The sequence below is a fragment of the Aquila chrysaetos genome, chromosome 4 (assembly GCF_900496995.4).
Source record: "Aquila chrysaetos chrysaetos chromosome 4, bAquChr1.4, whole genome shotgun sequence".
In the NCBI taxonomy this organism is placed as follows: Eukaryota; Metazoa; Chordata; class Aves; order Accipitriformes; family Accipitridae; genus Aquila; species Aquila chrysaetos.
Window position 1 is genome coordinate 520,608 of NC_044007.1, and position 13,968 is coordinate 534,575.

At 72.3% G+C, this 13,968-nt stretch overlaps 2 protein-coding genes across 2 annotated transcripts; one reads left to right on the plus strand and one right to left on the minus strand.

The window, feature by feature from the left end:
- Positions 1 to 874: 874 nt before the first annotated feature.
- On the minus strand, positions 875 to 12,609 carry OPLAH (5-oxoprolinase, ATP-hydrolysing). The gene is given in 27 exon segments (XM_030011308.1): positions 875 to 1,901; positions 1,985 to 2,082; positions 2,161 to 2,321; positions 2,417 to 2,574; positions 3,070 to 3,219; positions 3,981 to 4,115; positions 4,228 to 4,359; positions 4,429 to 4,613; positions 5,591 to 5,765; positions 5,866 to 5,967; positions 6,051 to 6,211; positions 6,378 to 6,529; positions 6,964 to 7,076; positions 7,173 to 7,311; positions 7,864 to 8,001; positions 8,091 to 8,261; positions 8,892 to 9,004; positions 9,098 to 9,328; positions 9,330 to 9,367; positions 9,436 to 9,503; positions 9,649 to 9,787; positions 9,853 to 10,018; positions 10,222 to 10,417; positions 10,516 to 10,639; positions 10,735 to 10,849; positions 11,431 to 11,622; positions 12,249 to 12,609. Coding segments are annotated over 27 exon segments (3,885 nt in total). The 5' UTR covers positions 12,429 to 12,609; the 3' UTR covers positions 875 to 1,748.
- A 54-nt stretch (positions 12,610 to 12,663) lies between these two features.
- On the plus strand, positions 12,664 to 13,819 carry EXOSC4 (exosome component 4). The gene is made up of 3 exons (XM_030011316.1): positions 12,664 to 12,950; positions 13,058 to 13,264; positions 13,372 to 13,819. The coding sequence occupies exons 1-3, from the start codon at positions 12,780 to 12,782 to the stop codon at positions 13,729 to 13,731; spliced, it is 738 nt and encodes a 245-aa protein (XP_029867176.1). The 5' UTR covers positions 12,664 to 12,779; the 3' UTR covers positions 13,732 to 13,819.
- The last annotated feature ends 149 nt before the right edge of the window (positions 13,820 to 13,968 follow it).

A 13,968-nucleotide genomic window follows, 5' to 3' on the forward strand; every position in this document is an offset into this window, starting at 1 on the left:
TGCCCGCGGCGCTCACCGGGTCACCGAGGGCCGTCAGCACCCCGGGTCCCCCAGTGTGGGGGTCACCACGGCACAGGGGTGCATCCATGAAGGCATGGCGGGACCCCCCCCCACCATGGCACGGAGCCCCAAAATTGCACAGGGCCTCAGCAGTGCATGGAGGGCCACCCCCACCATTGCAGAGCCCCCCCCCATTGCTGGGCACCGAACCCGTGGGTGTGGAGCCTGGCACTGGCACCGGCACCGGCACCAGCCTCCACAGTGGCAGCTACTCCATCCAGGCCCTGGATCCTACATGGCTCTGCATGGGGTGCTGGGTGCTGTGCTGGGTGCTGCGCAGGGTGCTGCGTGCTGCATTGGGTGCTGTACAGTGTGCTGGGTGCTGCACTGGGTGCTGCGCAGGGTGCTGGGTGCTGCATTGGGTGCTGTACGCGGTGCTGGGTGCTGCACTGGGTGCTGCGCAGGGTGCTGGGTGCTGCATTGGGTGCTGTACGGGGTGCTGGGTGCTGCATTGGGTGCTGCAGCTGGGGCGGGGAGCGCAGCAGGTCCCCCAGCCCCAGGCTGGGCACGACTTCTGCAGCCCCCCGGGAGCCATGCCCAGCCCCACATGTGCCCTTAACCCCATTCCAGCCCCACACCAGCCCCCAAACTGAGAGGGGCCTGGCCGTGCTGCCTCGGCCCCCAAAAGATGGGAGGGGGGTACTGGGGGCACCCCAGGACCTGCACGGCAGGGACCTTGAGGACCATTCCATAGGGACCCTTGGGGACCATTCCCCGAGGACCCCTGGGCTCTGCTCCCTGGGGACCCCCTGGGGCAGGGGCTGCCTGGCAGAGACACCCCCCCAGCGCACCCCCCCCCCCACGCACACAGCCATGCGGGAAGGGCCCGAAGGCTCGTTTATTGGAAGGCACCGAGCTGGGGAGGAGTGGGGCAGAGGTGGGGGGAGACCCCCACACCCAGGGCTCGGCCCCCCCCCCAGATGGAGGGGCCGAGCCCCCGGTGCAGTGAGGCACAAGCATGGGAATCCAGGGGCAGTGCCGTGGCGGGGGGGGGGGGGGGCTGCCCCACTGCGAGAGCCCAAGCCCTGCCCCACGGCGGGGTGACCCTCCAGTCCCCTTGGAGTGGGGGGGCAGGAGCCTGAGGCGTGGAGATGGGGGCTGCCCCTTAGGGTGTGCATAGCTGGGGTGGGGGGGCTGCCCTATAGACTGTGCGTATCTAGGAATGGGGGGGGCTGCCCCACAGAATGTGCATAGCTGGGGTGGGGGGGCTGCCCCATGGACTGTGCGTATCTAGGAATGGGGGGGGGCTGCCCCACAGAGTGTGCATAGCTGGGGTGGGGGGGCTGCCCTACATACACTGTGCGTACCTAGGAACGGGGGGGCTACCCCATGGACTGTGCATATCTGAGGTTGGCGGGCTGCCCCACAGAGTGTGCATAGCTAGGGTGGGGGGCTGCCCTATAGACTGTGCGTATCTAGTAATTGGGGGGGGGGCTGCCCCACAGAGTGTGCATAGCTGGGAGCGGGAGAGGATGCTTCTTGGGATGTGCGTAGCTGGAGTTGGGGGGGCTGCCCCATGGACTGTACGTATCTGAGGTTGGGGGGCTGCCCTACAGACTGTGCGCATCTAGGAATGGGGGGGCTGCCCCATGGACTGTGCGTACCTGGGGTTGGGGGGCTTCCCCACGGGGTGTGCGTAGCCGGGGCCGGGGCCGCCCCACGGCCACAGTTCGGGGGGGCAGGGACCCTCAGACGGTCTCCTGAGCCCGCCGGTACTCGAAGACGCTCCCACGCTCAGCAAAGCTCCGGGGTGCCGGCGGCTCGGCGGCCTCCTCGGTGTCCCCCCCCTCCCCGGGGGAGCCGAAGCCGCCCCCGCCGGGGGTCTGCAGGCGGAAGATGTCCTGCACCGGGGAGAAGATGGGGTGTCAGGGGGTGCCGGGGTGCTGGAGGGGAGCATGGGGGGGGGGTCCCGCGTGCCGCTCACCCCCGGCTCCACCGGCACCGACGTCTTGGCGCCCAGGTTGATGGTTCGGCCATCGCGCCGCAGCAGCAGGTTGAGCCCCGGGGCGCCGGGGCTGCCCCCTAACCGGCAGAAATGGGGGGGGGGGGGTTCAGGGGGTGATGGGGGGTGTTGGGGGGGCTGCAGGGGTCCCCGCTCACCTCGCAGGCCGTAGGGACGGACGGCGCGGCGCTCGCTCAGCACCGACAGCACCATGTCCTCGCGGAAGAGCAGCTCCCGGATCACCCCGTCGCCCCCCCGGCAGCGCCCCGCGCCCCCCGAGCCCCGACGCAGCTCGAAGCGCTGCAGGACCACGGGGTACCTGGGTGGGGGGCACACACACACGATGGGGACACAGGGGGTCAGTGCGCCGGCGGGGCCCCGGCAGCCCCCCCCCGTGCTCCCCCCGGCGCTCACCGCTGCTCCAGGATCTCGGGGTCGGTGATGCGGGTGTTGGTCATGTGCGTGTGGACCCCGCTGCGGCCGTGCCAGCGCGGGCCGGCCCCCGCGCCCCCCGCCACCGTCTCGTAGTAGCCCACCCGCTCGTTCCCGAAGGTGACGTTGTTCATGCAGCCCTGAGGGCACAGGGTGGGGGGGCCCCCACAACCCCAGCTGGGGAGTCTGACCCCCAACACCCGAGACCCCTAGGACCCCCGATCCCTGGCAGCCCAGGACCCCCAACCTCTGGGACCCCCAGCCTCCAGCACCCTGGACCCCCGGGACCCCCAGGACCCCTGACTCCCAGGACCCCCAGCACTCCTGGGACTCCCAACCCCCCAGGCCCCCCAACCGCTGTGACCCCCAGGACCCCTGACCCCCCAGTACCTGGGATCCCGAGGATCTCCAACCCCTGGGACCCCTGACCCCCCAGCACGCCCACCCCCTGGGACCCTCAGCACCCCAGACTCCTGGGACCCCCAGGACCCCTGACCCCTGGCACCCCAGGAACCCTGAACCCCAAGACCCCCAGGACCCCCTGGCACCCCTGACCCCTAGCACCCTGGGTCCCTGGATGCCCAGGACCCCTGACCCCCAGGACCCCCGGGACCCCCCATCACCCTGGTCCCTACCTGGGAGGCGGCACAGACCCCGAAGGCCCTGAAGATGACATCCACCACCCGCTGGGAGGTCAGGACGTTGCCCCCCACCACGGCAGCCTCGGGCGAGGGGTCCAGGATGGAGCCCTTGGGGATGACCACCCGCACGGGGGCCAGGCAGCCCTGGGGGGGACACGACACCCATCGGACCTGGCTGGCCCCCCTAACGGATCCTGCCCCACACCTGCAGCACCCCAAGACCCCCCCATCTTCCTGCCCCAGGGGAGCAGGGTCCCAGACCCCCACCCGAGGGGAGCAGGGTCCCAGGGCCCCCCCACCCCAGGGGATTGGGGTCCCAGGACCCCCTCACCCCCCGGGGCAGCACTAGGTTGGCAACTCCCCCCAACAGCCCCTGCCCAGGGCTCCTCGGGGGGCTCTGCCCTGCTTGGCAGGGGGATGCAGGGGGGTCCCACAGCCCTGGGGTCCCACAGCCCGGGGGGTTTCGCAGCCCCAGGGTCCCGCAGCCCGAGGGGTCCCGCAGCCCGAGGGTTTTGAAGCCCAGGGGTTTTCGCAGTCCAGAGGGGTCCTGCAGCCTGGGGGGTCCCGTAGCCCTGGGGTCCCACAGCCTGGGGGTCCCACAGCCCTGGGGGTTTCAAAGCCTGAGGGTTTCAAAGCCCAGGGGGTCCCACAGCCCGGGGGGGTCCCACAGCCCTAGGCTTTCACAGCCCGGGGGGTTTCGCAGCCTGGGGGGTTTTGCAGCCCAGGGGTCCCGCAGTCTAGGGCTTTTGCAGCCCAGGGGTTTCGCAGCCCAGGGGGGTCCTGCAGCCCTGGGGTCCCACAGCCCTGGGGGTTTCAAAGCCTGGGGCTGTCGCAGCCCAGGGGTTCCCACAGCCTGGGGGGTCCCGCAGCCCGGGGCTTTTGCAGCCTGGGGGTCCGGCGCCCACCTGGTTGAGGGGGATGTCCTGGCCCACCATGCAGCGCAGGCAGTAGATGAGGGCAGAGAGGGTGATGGCGCGGGGGGCATTGCAGTTCCCGTACACCTCCGGCCCCGAGCCCGAGAAATCAAAGACGGCGCTGCCCTGCGGGGACAGCGGGGACGAGGGGTGGCCCCGCATCCCGTCCCGGGGGGGCTCCCCCAAACCCCATCTTGGGGGTGGGGGGATGTCCCACGTCCCAGGGCCGCCCGCTCACCTCCTGGGGATCCACTTGCACCCGCAGCCGGATGGGCGAACCGTCGTCCATGCGGTCCTCGGCTTCCACCGCGGTGCCCCAACGCGCGGCGAAACCCTTCAGCATCTCCCGCACGGCCACCTCGGCGTTGGCCTGGGGACGGCGGGCGTCACGGCGGGGCCGGGGGGACCGGGGGGGGCCGGGGGGTCCGGCGGGTCCCACCTGGATGTGGGCCATGTACGCCTGGACGACGGGGAGGCCGTGGAAGCGGATGAGCTCGGTGACCAGCTGGATCCCTTTCTGGTTGGCGGCCACCTGGGCACGCAGGTCCGACAGGTTGTCCTGCAGGTTCCGGGTCCCGCTGCAGCCGGGGACGCGGCCCGGCGCCATCAGGGCCTCCGTCACCGCTGCGGGGGACGAGTGAGTGAGCGGCGGCGGGGCGGAGGGTGCCCGGCCCCACCGCGTGTCCGCCATCCCCACCATGTCCCTGCTGTCCTTAACCTGTCCCCACCACGTCCCCGCCATCTCCACCATGTCCCTGCCATCCCCAACATGTCCCCACCATGTCCCTGCCATCCCCAACATGTCCCCGCCATCCCCACCGTGTCCCTGCCGTCCCCAACGTGTCCCCACCATCCCCACTGTGTCCCTGCCATCCCCAACCTGTCCCCACCACATCCCTGCCATCCCCACCATGTCCCTGCCATCCCCAACATGTCCCCACCACGTCCCCGCCATCCCCACCATGTCCCTGCCGTCCCCACCATGTCCCCACCATCCCCACCACATCCCCACCATGTCCCTGCTGTCCCCAACGTGTCCCCACCACGTCCCCGCCATCCCCACCGTGTCCCTGCCGTCCCCAACATGTCCCCACCATCCTCACCATGTCCCTGCTGTCCCTAACCTGTCCCCACCACATCCCTGCCATCCCCATGTCCCTGCTGTCCTCAACATGTCCCCACCGCAATCCCACCATCCCCCCCACGTCCCCACTGCATCCCTGCCGTCCCTGCCATCCCGACTGCATCCCCACCATCCTCACCGTGTTCCCACTGCCCCCACCACGTCCCCACCATCCCTACCACATCCCTGACATCCTCATCATCCCCACCACGTCCACGCCATATCCCCACCAAGTCCCTAGCGCATCCCCACCATGCCCTCGCTGTCCCCACCATGCCTCCACCATCCCCGATGTCCTCACCATCACCAGTGCATCCCCACTGTCCCAGCCACGTCCTCATCATCTTTACCATATCACCACTACCCTCACCGTCCCCACCGCATCCCCACCATCCCCACCGCATCCCCACCATCCTCACCATCCCCGCCGTCTCCACCACACCCCCACCGCATCCCCGCCATCCCGGCGCAGACCCACCCTCCTCCTGGAAGACACCGTCCTTCACCAGCTTGAAGGAGACGAAGACGGCCCCCTCCTCACGCAGCGCCTTGGAGTGGGGGGGCATGGAGCCGGGGGTGATGCCCCCGATGTCCGCGTGGTGCCCGCGGCTGGCCACAAAGAAGACGGGCTTGGGGATGCCCGGCCAGAAGACCTGGGGAGAGCCCGGTGCCGAGCCGGTGTCTTGGCGGGGGGTCCTGCACCCCGGGGGGTGTCCCAGGGTGGGGGGTCCCGCGCCCCCGGCCCCCACTCACGGGGGTGATGACGGTGAGGTCGGGCAGGTGGCTGCCCCCCGCGCAGGGGTGGTTGCTCAGGATGACGTCCCCCTCCCGCAGGTCCTCACCCAGGTTGCGGATCTGCAGCGGCACCGGGAAGGGCTGAGCGGGTCCCCGGCGGGGGGGGTCCCGGAGCAGGGAGGGGTCCCCGGGGACTCTCCTACCTGGAACTGGACGGTCTCCTGCATGGCACCCAGGTGGACGGGGATGTGGGGGGCATTGGACACCAGCCCCCCGTCCGGCCCGAAGAGCGCGCAGGAGAAGTCCAGCCGCTCCTTGATGTTGGTGGAGATGGCCGTCCGCTGCAGGATCCGGCCCATCTGCTCTGCGGGGGGGGAGAACGCGGCAGACCCTCACGAGGGGGTCCCTGCCCCACAGAGCCCCCCTGCCCCACAGAGCCCCCCTCGTCCCGTCCCCTGTCCCCAGCAAACCCCAGCCGCCACGTCTCCCTGCCCCAGGCATGGCTGGGGGGCAGCCCCCCCCGACCCCACCTGCGATGCTCATGAAGCGGTGGGAGAAGATGGAGAGCTGGACGGCATCGAGCTGGGGGCCGACAGGGCGCGGGGACCCCGAGCCGACGGCGATGCAGACGTCGCCGAAGCGGGTGAGGCTGGCGGTGCAGCCCGGCTCCACCACGATGGTGCTGGGGGAGACAGGCGGTGGCACCGGGAGCTGGAGGGGCGCGGGGCTCCCCGGGGTCCCTGCTGGCTTCGTGGGGTTCCCACTGGCTCCTCGGGCTCCCCACCAGCTCCCTGGGGTCCCACCAGCTTTTTGGGGTCCCTGCCATCTCACCGGGGTCCTGCCAGCTCCTTGGGGTCTCGCTGTCACCCTGGGGTCCCCACCAGCCCCCCAGGGTCCTGCTGTCATCCTGGGGTCCCTGCCAGCTCCTTGGGGTCCCTGCTGTCACCGCGGGGTGCCTGCCAGCTCCTTGGGGTCCCGCTGTCACCCTGGGGTCCCCGCCAGCTCCTTGGGGTCCCTGCCATGGCCCCGGGGTCCCCACCAGCCCCCAGGGTCTCACTGTCACTCTGGGGTCCCTGCTAGTCCCCTGGGGTCCTGCTGTCACCCTGGGGTCCCTACCTGTTCTTGTCGATGATGATGGCGGGGCCGGTGACGGTGTGGTCGCAGGCCAGCTCCTCCAGCAGGAACACCGGTGTCTCCACGTACCCCTCCTCAAAGTAGCACTGTGTCACCTGCAGGACCCAGCCCGAGCCCCCAGCCCCACGCCGGGTCATCCCCTGCCCCCCTGGGACCCCCCTGGGCCCCCCCCAGACCCCCCCTGCCCTCACCGTCTCCACGCGGGCTGGTTTCCCGCTGGGGGCCAGGGGGGTCTCGCAGCTGATGCCGCTGCTGCCGGTGCCACGCACCCGCACGTCGTCCACCACCACGGGGCGGTCGGGGATGGTGAAGCCAAACTCCACCATGTACCTGCGGGGTGGGAGCGGGCACCAGCTGCGGCGGGGGGGGACCGCGAGACGCCCAGCCGCCCCCGGCATGGCATGGCAGTGCCGGGACGGGGATCGCAGTGTCAGGATGGGGATCGTGGTGCCAGAACGGGGATTGCGGTGCCAGGACGGGGATCGTGGTGCTGGGATGGGGATTGCAGCACTGGGACAAGGATCGTGGCGCAATGACGGCGATCACGGTGCCAGGACGGGGATCACGGTAGCAGGATGGGGATTGCGGTGCCAGGATGGGGATCGCGGTGCTGGGATGGGGGATTGTGGTGCTGGGATGGGGATTGCAGCACTGGGACAAGGATCGCGGCGCAGTGATTGGGATTGTGGTGCCAGGACGGGGATCGTGGTGCCAGGATGGGGATTGCGGTGCCAGGATGGGGATTGCGGTGCCAGGAGGGGGATCGTGGTGCTGGGATGGGGAACATGGTGCCGGGATGAGGATTGTGGTGCTGGGTTGGGGATTGCAGCACTGGGATGGGGATCGCGGCGCTGGGACGGGGATGGCGGCGCCGGGACGGACCGGCTGGTGAAGGCGGCGTGGAAGTCTCCGGAGCGGCAGGAGCGCGGGGTGGGCGGGTGGCCCTTGGCCGAGCACATCAGGGCGCAGTCGGTGCCTTCGTAGCGCAAGTGCAGGAAAGCCTCCGTGCGGATCTGCTCCCTGCGGGGCAGCCCCATCAGCGAGGGGGAACGGCATCGGCATCATCCCGGCGTTCCCGTCCCCCCGCCCCGGGACCCCTGACGGCTCACCCGGTGAAGCCCTGCGCCCGCAGCGCGTCCCGGCACTCCCGCTCCAGCGCGGCGATGCGCCCGTCCAGCCGGGGGAAGGCGGCCGGCTCGTAGCGGAGGGCGCAGGGGGCCTGCGCCTCGTGCACCACGTCCGCCAGCGCCAGCCCGTACGCCGACAGGATCCCGCTGTACCTGCGCGACGCCCACCCGCGACGCTGCCGTGCCCGCCGCCGCCGCCTCCCGGGGACCGCGACCCCTGCCCCCCAGCCCCCCGGCACCCCCAGACCCAACAAAACCACCTGGGGACAGGGGCACCCCCCCCAAATGCACCCCACTTGGGGGACCCAGTGCAGCCTTCCGGGGACGGGACCCGCAAATCCTCCACCCAGGGGACCCCCAAACCCAGCGCATCCATTTGGGGGGCTGGGACACTCCTAAATCCAGTGCATCCACCCGAGGACCAGGGCACCCCCAAACCCAGCACATCCCCACGGGGATGGGAGCACCCCTAAACCCAACACACCAGCCTGGGGACCTGGGACACCCCCAAACCCAATCCAACCCCCTGGGCACCAGGGCACCCCAAACCCAACACACACACCCGGGGACTGGGACACCCCCAAAAACAATGCATCTGTCTCGGGGTGGCGGGGGGGGGGGCAAGCCAGAGCCCCTCAACCCCACACCATCTACCCAGACGCTGGGAACATCCCAACACCCCCCCAGGTGCTCCCACCCCAGTGGGACCAGCCCCCTCGTCCGGTGATTCTGGCAGAGGGGGGGTCCCCACGGAGCCCCCGCCCCACCCCACCATGCACCTACTTGTGGATGAAGACCCTGCTCATGCCCAGGGCGCGGGCGATGGCGCAGGCGTGCTGCCCCCCCGCGCCCCCAAAGCAGGCCAGCACGTGGCGGGCGGTGTCGTGGCCCCGTGCCTGGCGTGGGGGGGACACACATGGGGGGGGTGACGCCGGCGGCGGCACCGGGCACCCACAGCCCCCCCCCGCCCTGCCCCGGGGCCACCCCACCTGCGTCAGGGCACGGATGGGCCGGCACATGGCCTCGTTGGCCACCCGCACGAAGCCCATGGCCACCTCCTCCACCGAGAGCGGTTGGCGGGCGCCGGCGGCGGTGCCGGCTAGGAAGGCGTCGATGCGGGCGGCCAGGTCCCGGAATGCCCGCGCCGCCGTCTCCCGGCACAGCGGCTGGTCCTCACCCGGACCAAAGATGCGGGGGAAGTACTCGGGGAGCAGGCGGCCCCAGGCAGAGGTTGGCGTCCGTGACGGTCAGCGGACCCCCTGCGCCGAGACGGGGACGGTGAGCGCGGCACCGCGGTACGGCACCCGCCGGCACCGCGGCCACTCACCCTTGCGGTAGCAGGCTGGACCGGGGTGGGCGCCCGCCGACTCAGGGCCGACCACGAAGAGCCCGGACCTGGAGGGGAGATGCCGGCGGGAGCAGGAGGGTCCCGGCCATGCCCGCTGTGCCACGGCCGGGCCGGACCCAGGCTCGGCCGAGCCCCCCTGTCCCATCGTGCCCTGGCCGGGGCACCCATGGGTGCCCAAGAGCCCCCACCCACCTGAAGAAGAGCCGGGAGCCGCCGCCGGCCGCCACGGTGTTGATGTCGAGCTGCGGCGCCTGGATGCTGACGCCGGCGGTGCTGGCCTCGAAGACGTGCTCGTACTCGCCGGCGTAGCGGCTGACGTCCGTCGAGGTACCTGGGGAGCGCGGCTCAGCCCCGGCCGGACCCCCCACCCCAGCCCCCCGCCCCGGCCCCGCTCACCTCCCATGTCGAAGCCGATGACGGGCTGCCCGTCCTCGCGGCGGTAGGTGGTCATGGCGTAGCCCACCACGCCGCCGGCCGGGCCCGAGAGGATGGCGCGGGCCCCGCTGAAGTGCTGCATGGGGGTGAGCCCCCCGTCCGAGCGCATGAACAGCACCGGCACCTCCTGCGGGTGGGGGGCCCCGTGGGATGGGTGCTCGCGGGGGGTCCCGGCAGGAGAGGCGCCCAGGGGGGGATCCCGGTGGGATGGGCGCTGCCGGAGGGTCCCGGTGGGATGGTGCCCGTGGGGGGTCCCGGTGGAATGGATGCCCACGGGGGGGTCCTGGCAGGATGGGTGCCCATGCGGGGGGTCCCGGCAGCCCCACTCACCCGCAGCTGGTGGGCGAAGCCGGCGCGGAAGCTCTCCAGGTAGCGGTGGATGCAGGGGGTGAGGTAGGCGTCGGCGCAGGCCGTGTAGCCCCTCGGCACCGCCCGTACCATGGCCGCCACCGCGGAGGAGAGGGAGACGTGCCGGAAACCCAGCTCCCGCGCCAGCGCCCCGACCTGCTCCTCGTGGCCGGGCCAGCTGCCGGGGAGACCGAGGACGGTGTCGGGTGTGGGGGTCCGGCTGCGGTCCCCCCCTCCCCGTTCCCCCAGGCCCCCCCCCCCTACCCCGGGACTCACGCGTAGGAATGGAGCAGCAGCACGGCCAGGCTGCGGATGCCGCGGGCCAGCACCCCCTCCAGCTCCCGCCGCAGCGCCGACAGCTCCAGCGGCCGCTGCACCAGCAGGGATGCCCCCGTGGAGCCTGGGGACAGCAGGAGGGTCCCAGGAGGGGTCACGGGGGGATGCCACCCCACCGAGCCCGGCCGCCCTCCCCACGGCCGTGGCGGCGGTCCCCACCTTCGAGCAGCGGGAGGGTCTCCTTCCCCGGGAGGCGGCAGCCGGGCTGGTGCGGGATCAGCCGCTCGTCCACCTCGATCACCTCCTCGTAGAGCACCTCGGGCACCGCCACCTCCTGCGTGGGGAGGGTACGGGGACGTCACCCGGGGGGCCACCGCGGGACACCCCGCCGCCCGCTCGGGGACGCGCCGGCCTCACCGCGCTGCCGCTGGCTCCCGGCCGGCCGGGGCGGCGCGCGGGCGCTGGCGCGGGGCCGGGGCTGGCGCGGGGCCGTGGCGGGGGGCCCAGCGGCGCTCACGGGACGCGGCACCCGGGATCCGGGGACTTCCCGCCCCCGCCAAGGACGTCCGCGGCGGGCAAAGGACGCGCCGGGCCCCACCGAGCCGGGATGGCGCGGGTCACGCGGGGACACGACGCCCCGAGCTCAGACGGCACGAGTCGCACGGTGACGTGCCAGCCCGAGCCCGGACGGCGTGGGTCGCGTGGGGACACGTTGCCCCAAGCCTGGACGGTCCCGGTCACGGGGACGTGCCAGCCCGGTTGCAGGCGGTTGCGGGTCACGGGGGTGGGCTGCCCCAAGCCCGGAGAGTGCGGGACACGGGGACATGGCACCCCCATCCCAGAGGGTGTGGGCCACGGGAACGTGCCGCCCCAACCCCGTGCCGGCGCGGGTGCCGCGGCGGTGCCGGCCCTCACCAGGTCAAAGATGCGGGGACGGGCTTGGCTGCCGATGTGGAGGAGGTCGCGGAAGCCGCGGGTGACCAGCAGGGCCAGGCGCTCGCCCCGGCGTTCCAGCAGCGCGTTGGTGGCCACCGTGGTGCCCATGCGGATCCACTCGATGCCGGAGGTGTCCAGGGGTTGATCCCGCGGCACCGCCACCCCGCTCTCCTGCCGGCACCCCAGGCCTCAGCCCACCGCCCCACCGCGGACCCCCAGCCCCACCGTGGACCCCCAGCCCCACCACCCCATGGTGGAGCCCCAGCCCCACGGCTCCACCACAGAACCCCAGCCCCACCGTGGACCCCCAGCCCCACGGCCCCCCTGGCACAGGGTGGGCGGGGGTCTGGACCAGACCAGGCTGTCCCAAGCCCCAGCCCTGGGAGGGAATACAGAGCTGGTCTGGGGTCTTGGGGGGGGGTCCGGGGGGTGGGGAGTCTCAGGGAGGGTCCTGAGGGAGGGTCCTGGGGAGATCCTGGGGTGTCCCGGGGGGGTTCTGGGGGGGGTCCCGGCAGGGTTCAGGGTGTCCTAGCGGAGTGTCTCAGGGGGATGGTCCCGGGGGGTCCTGGAGGATCCCGGGGGTGTCCCGGGGGGGTCCCGCGGGGTCCCGGGGGGATGGACTCAGGGGGAGGGTCCTGAGGAGATCCTACGGGGGGGTCCCGGGGGTCCCAGACGGGTCGTGGGGGGGTCCCGGCGGGGTCCGGGGTGTCCCGGGGGGTGTCCCGGGGGGGTGTCCCGCGGGGTCCCGGGGTGGGGGGGGTCGCGAGAGGGTCCCGGGGGGGATCCAGCGGCGGCACCTCCTGCAGGACGCGACGGATGCCCTCGGTGGGAGCGTCTCCGTAGCCCGGGTCCTCGGAGAGCAGCTTGAGGACGCGGACGCGACCGCCGGGGCAGCGGGCGAAGACGTCGGTGAAAGTGCCGCCGCGGTCGATGGCGAATTGAAACCCGCCGGGGCCCGCTGCCGCCGCCGCTGCCATGGCGGGACCGGACCGGACGGGACGGGACGGGACGGGACGGGACGGGACCGGACGGCCGGGTACGGCTCGGTAGGGCTCGGTACGGCTCGGAACGGCTCGGTCCGGTGCTCGGTCCCCGGTCCCCACCGCTCCCCCCCGCCCGGGCAGCGCCGAGCACCGGCCCCGCGGGGGCGTGGCCTCAGAGGGGGCGTCGCCTCTGGCGGTGGCGGCGGGGGGGCGTGGCCTCGGGCGCGGAGGAGGCGTGTCCCCTGGCCGGCGCGGAGCACGCCGGGAGTTGTAGTCCAACCCGCCTCTAGCCGGCGCGGAGCACGCCGGGAGTCGTAGTCCGGCGCGGGGGGCAGGCCGGGTAAGATGGCGGCGCCGGAGCTGCTGTCGGACGAGGGGTACCGGGCGGACGGTCGCCGTCCCGCCGAGCTCCGTAAGATCCGCGCCCGTATGGGAGTCTTCGCGCAGGCCGACGGCTCCGCCTACATCGAGCAAGGCAACACCAAAGCGCTGGCCGTGGTCTACGGCCCCCACGAGGTGAGAGGCGACGGCCGGTGAGGCCTCAGCGGGCCCGTCCGGGCCCCGCCGCTCTGGGTCCTCGCTTCTCTCTGTCCGTCTGTCTCTATGTCTGTCTGTCCCCGCAGATGCGCGGCTCCCGCAGCAAGGCGCTGCCCGACCGGGCGTTGGTGAACTGCCAGTACAGCGTGGCCACCTTCGGCACCAGCGAACGCCGCCGGCGGCCCCGCGGCGACCGGCAGACGGGCGAGCTGGCGCTCCAGCTCCAGCAGACCTTCGAGGCCGCCATCCTCACCCAGCTGCACCCCCGCTCACAGATCGACATCTACGTCCAGGTGATGGGGAGGGGGAACGAGGCGTTGCCTGTGAAGGAAGGGGGGGGGGGGCTGGTGGGTTTCACACCGGCGCAGCTGCCGCCTCACCGAACCCGCCATTCCTCCAGATCCTGCAAGCCGACGGCGGCAACTACTGCGCCGGCGTGAACGCGGCCACGCTGGCGGTGATGGATGCCGGCATCCCCATGCGGGACTACGTCTGCGCCTGCTCGGCCGGCCTGGCCGAGGACACCCCCCTGGCCGACCTCAGCTCCCCCGAGGAGGCGGCGGGGGGACCGCGGCTGGTGCTGGCGCTGCTGCCGGCGTCGGGGCAGATCGCCCTCCTCCAGCTCAGCGCCCGCCTGCACCAGGAGAGGCTGGAGACGGTGCTGGAGGCGGCCGGGCAGGCCTGCCGCGCTCTCCACGCCGTGCTGGACCGGGTGGTGCGGGAACGGCTACGGGAGGTCACCGCGCTGCTGGGGGACTGAGCGGCACCGGCCGCTGCCACGGCGATGCTGGGGGGGCTGGGGGGCGGCACCAGCCCGAGCCCCTTGTCAATAAAGGGCTGCCACCGTCTGCCGTGCTGTGCACCGTGTGTGCCGTGCGCTGTGTGCCATGTGGGCCACGTGCTGTGTGTGCCACACATCGTGTGGGCCATGTGTGCTGTGCACCATGTGTGCTGTGCACCGTGTGTGCTGTGTACCGTGTGTGCCATGTGTGCCGTG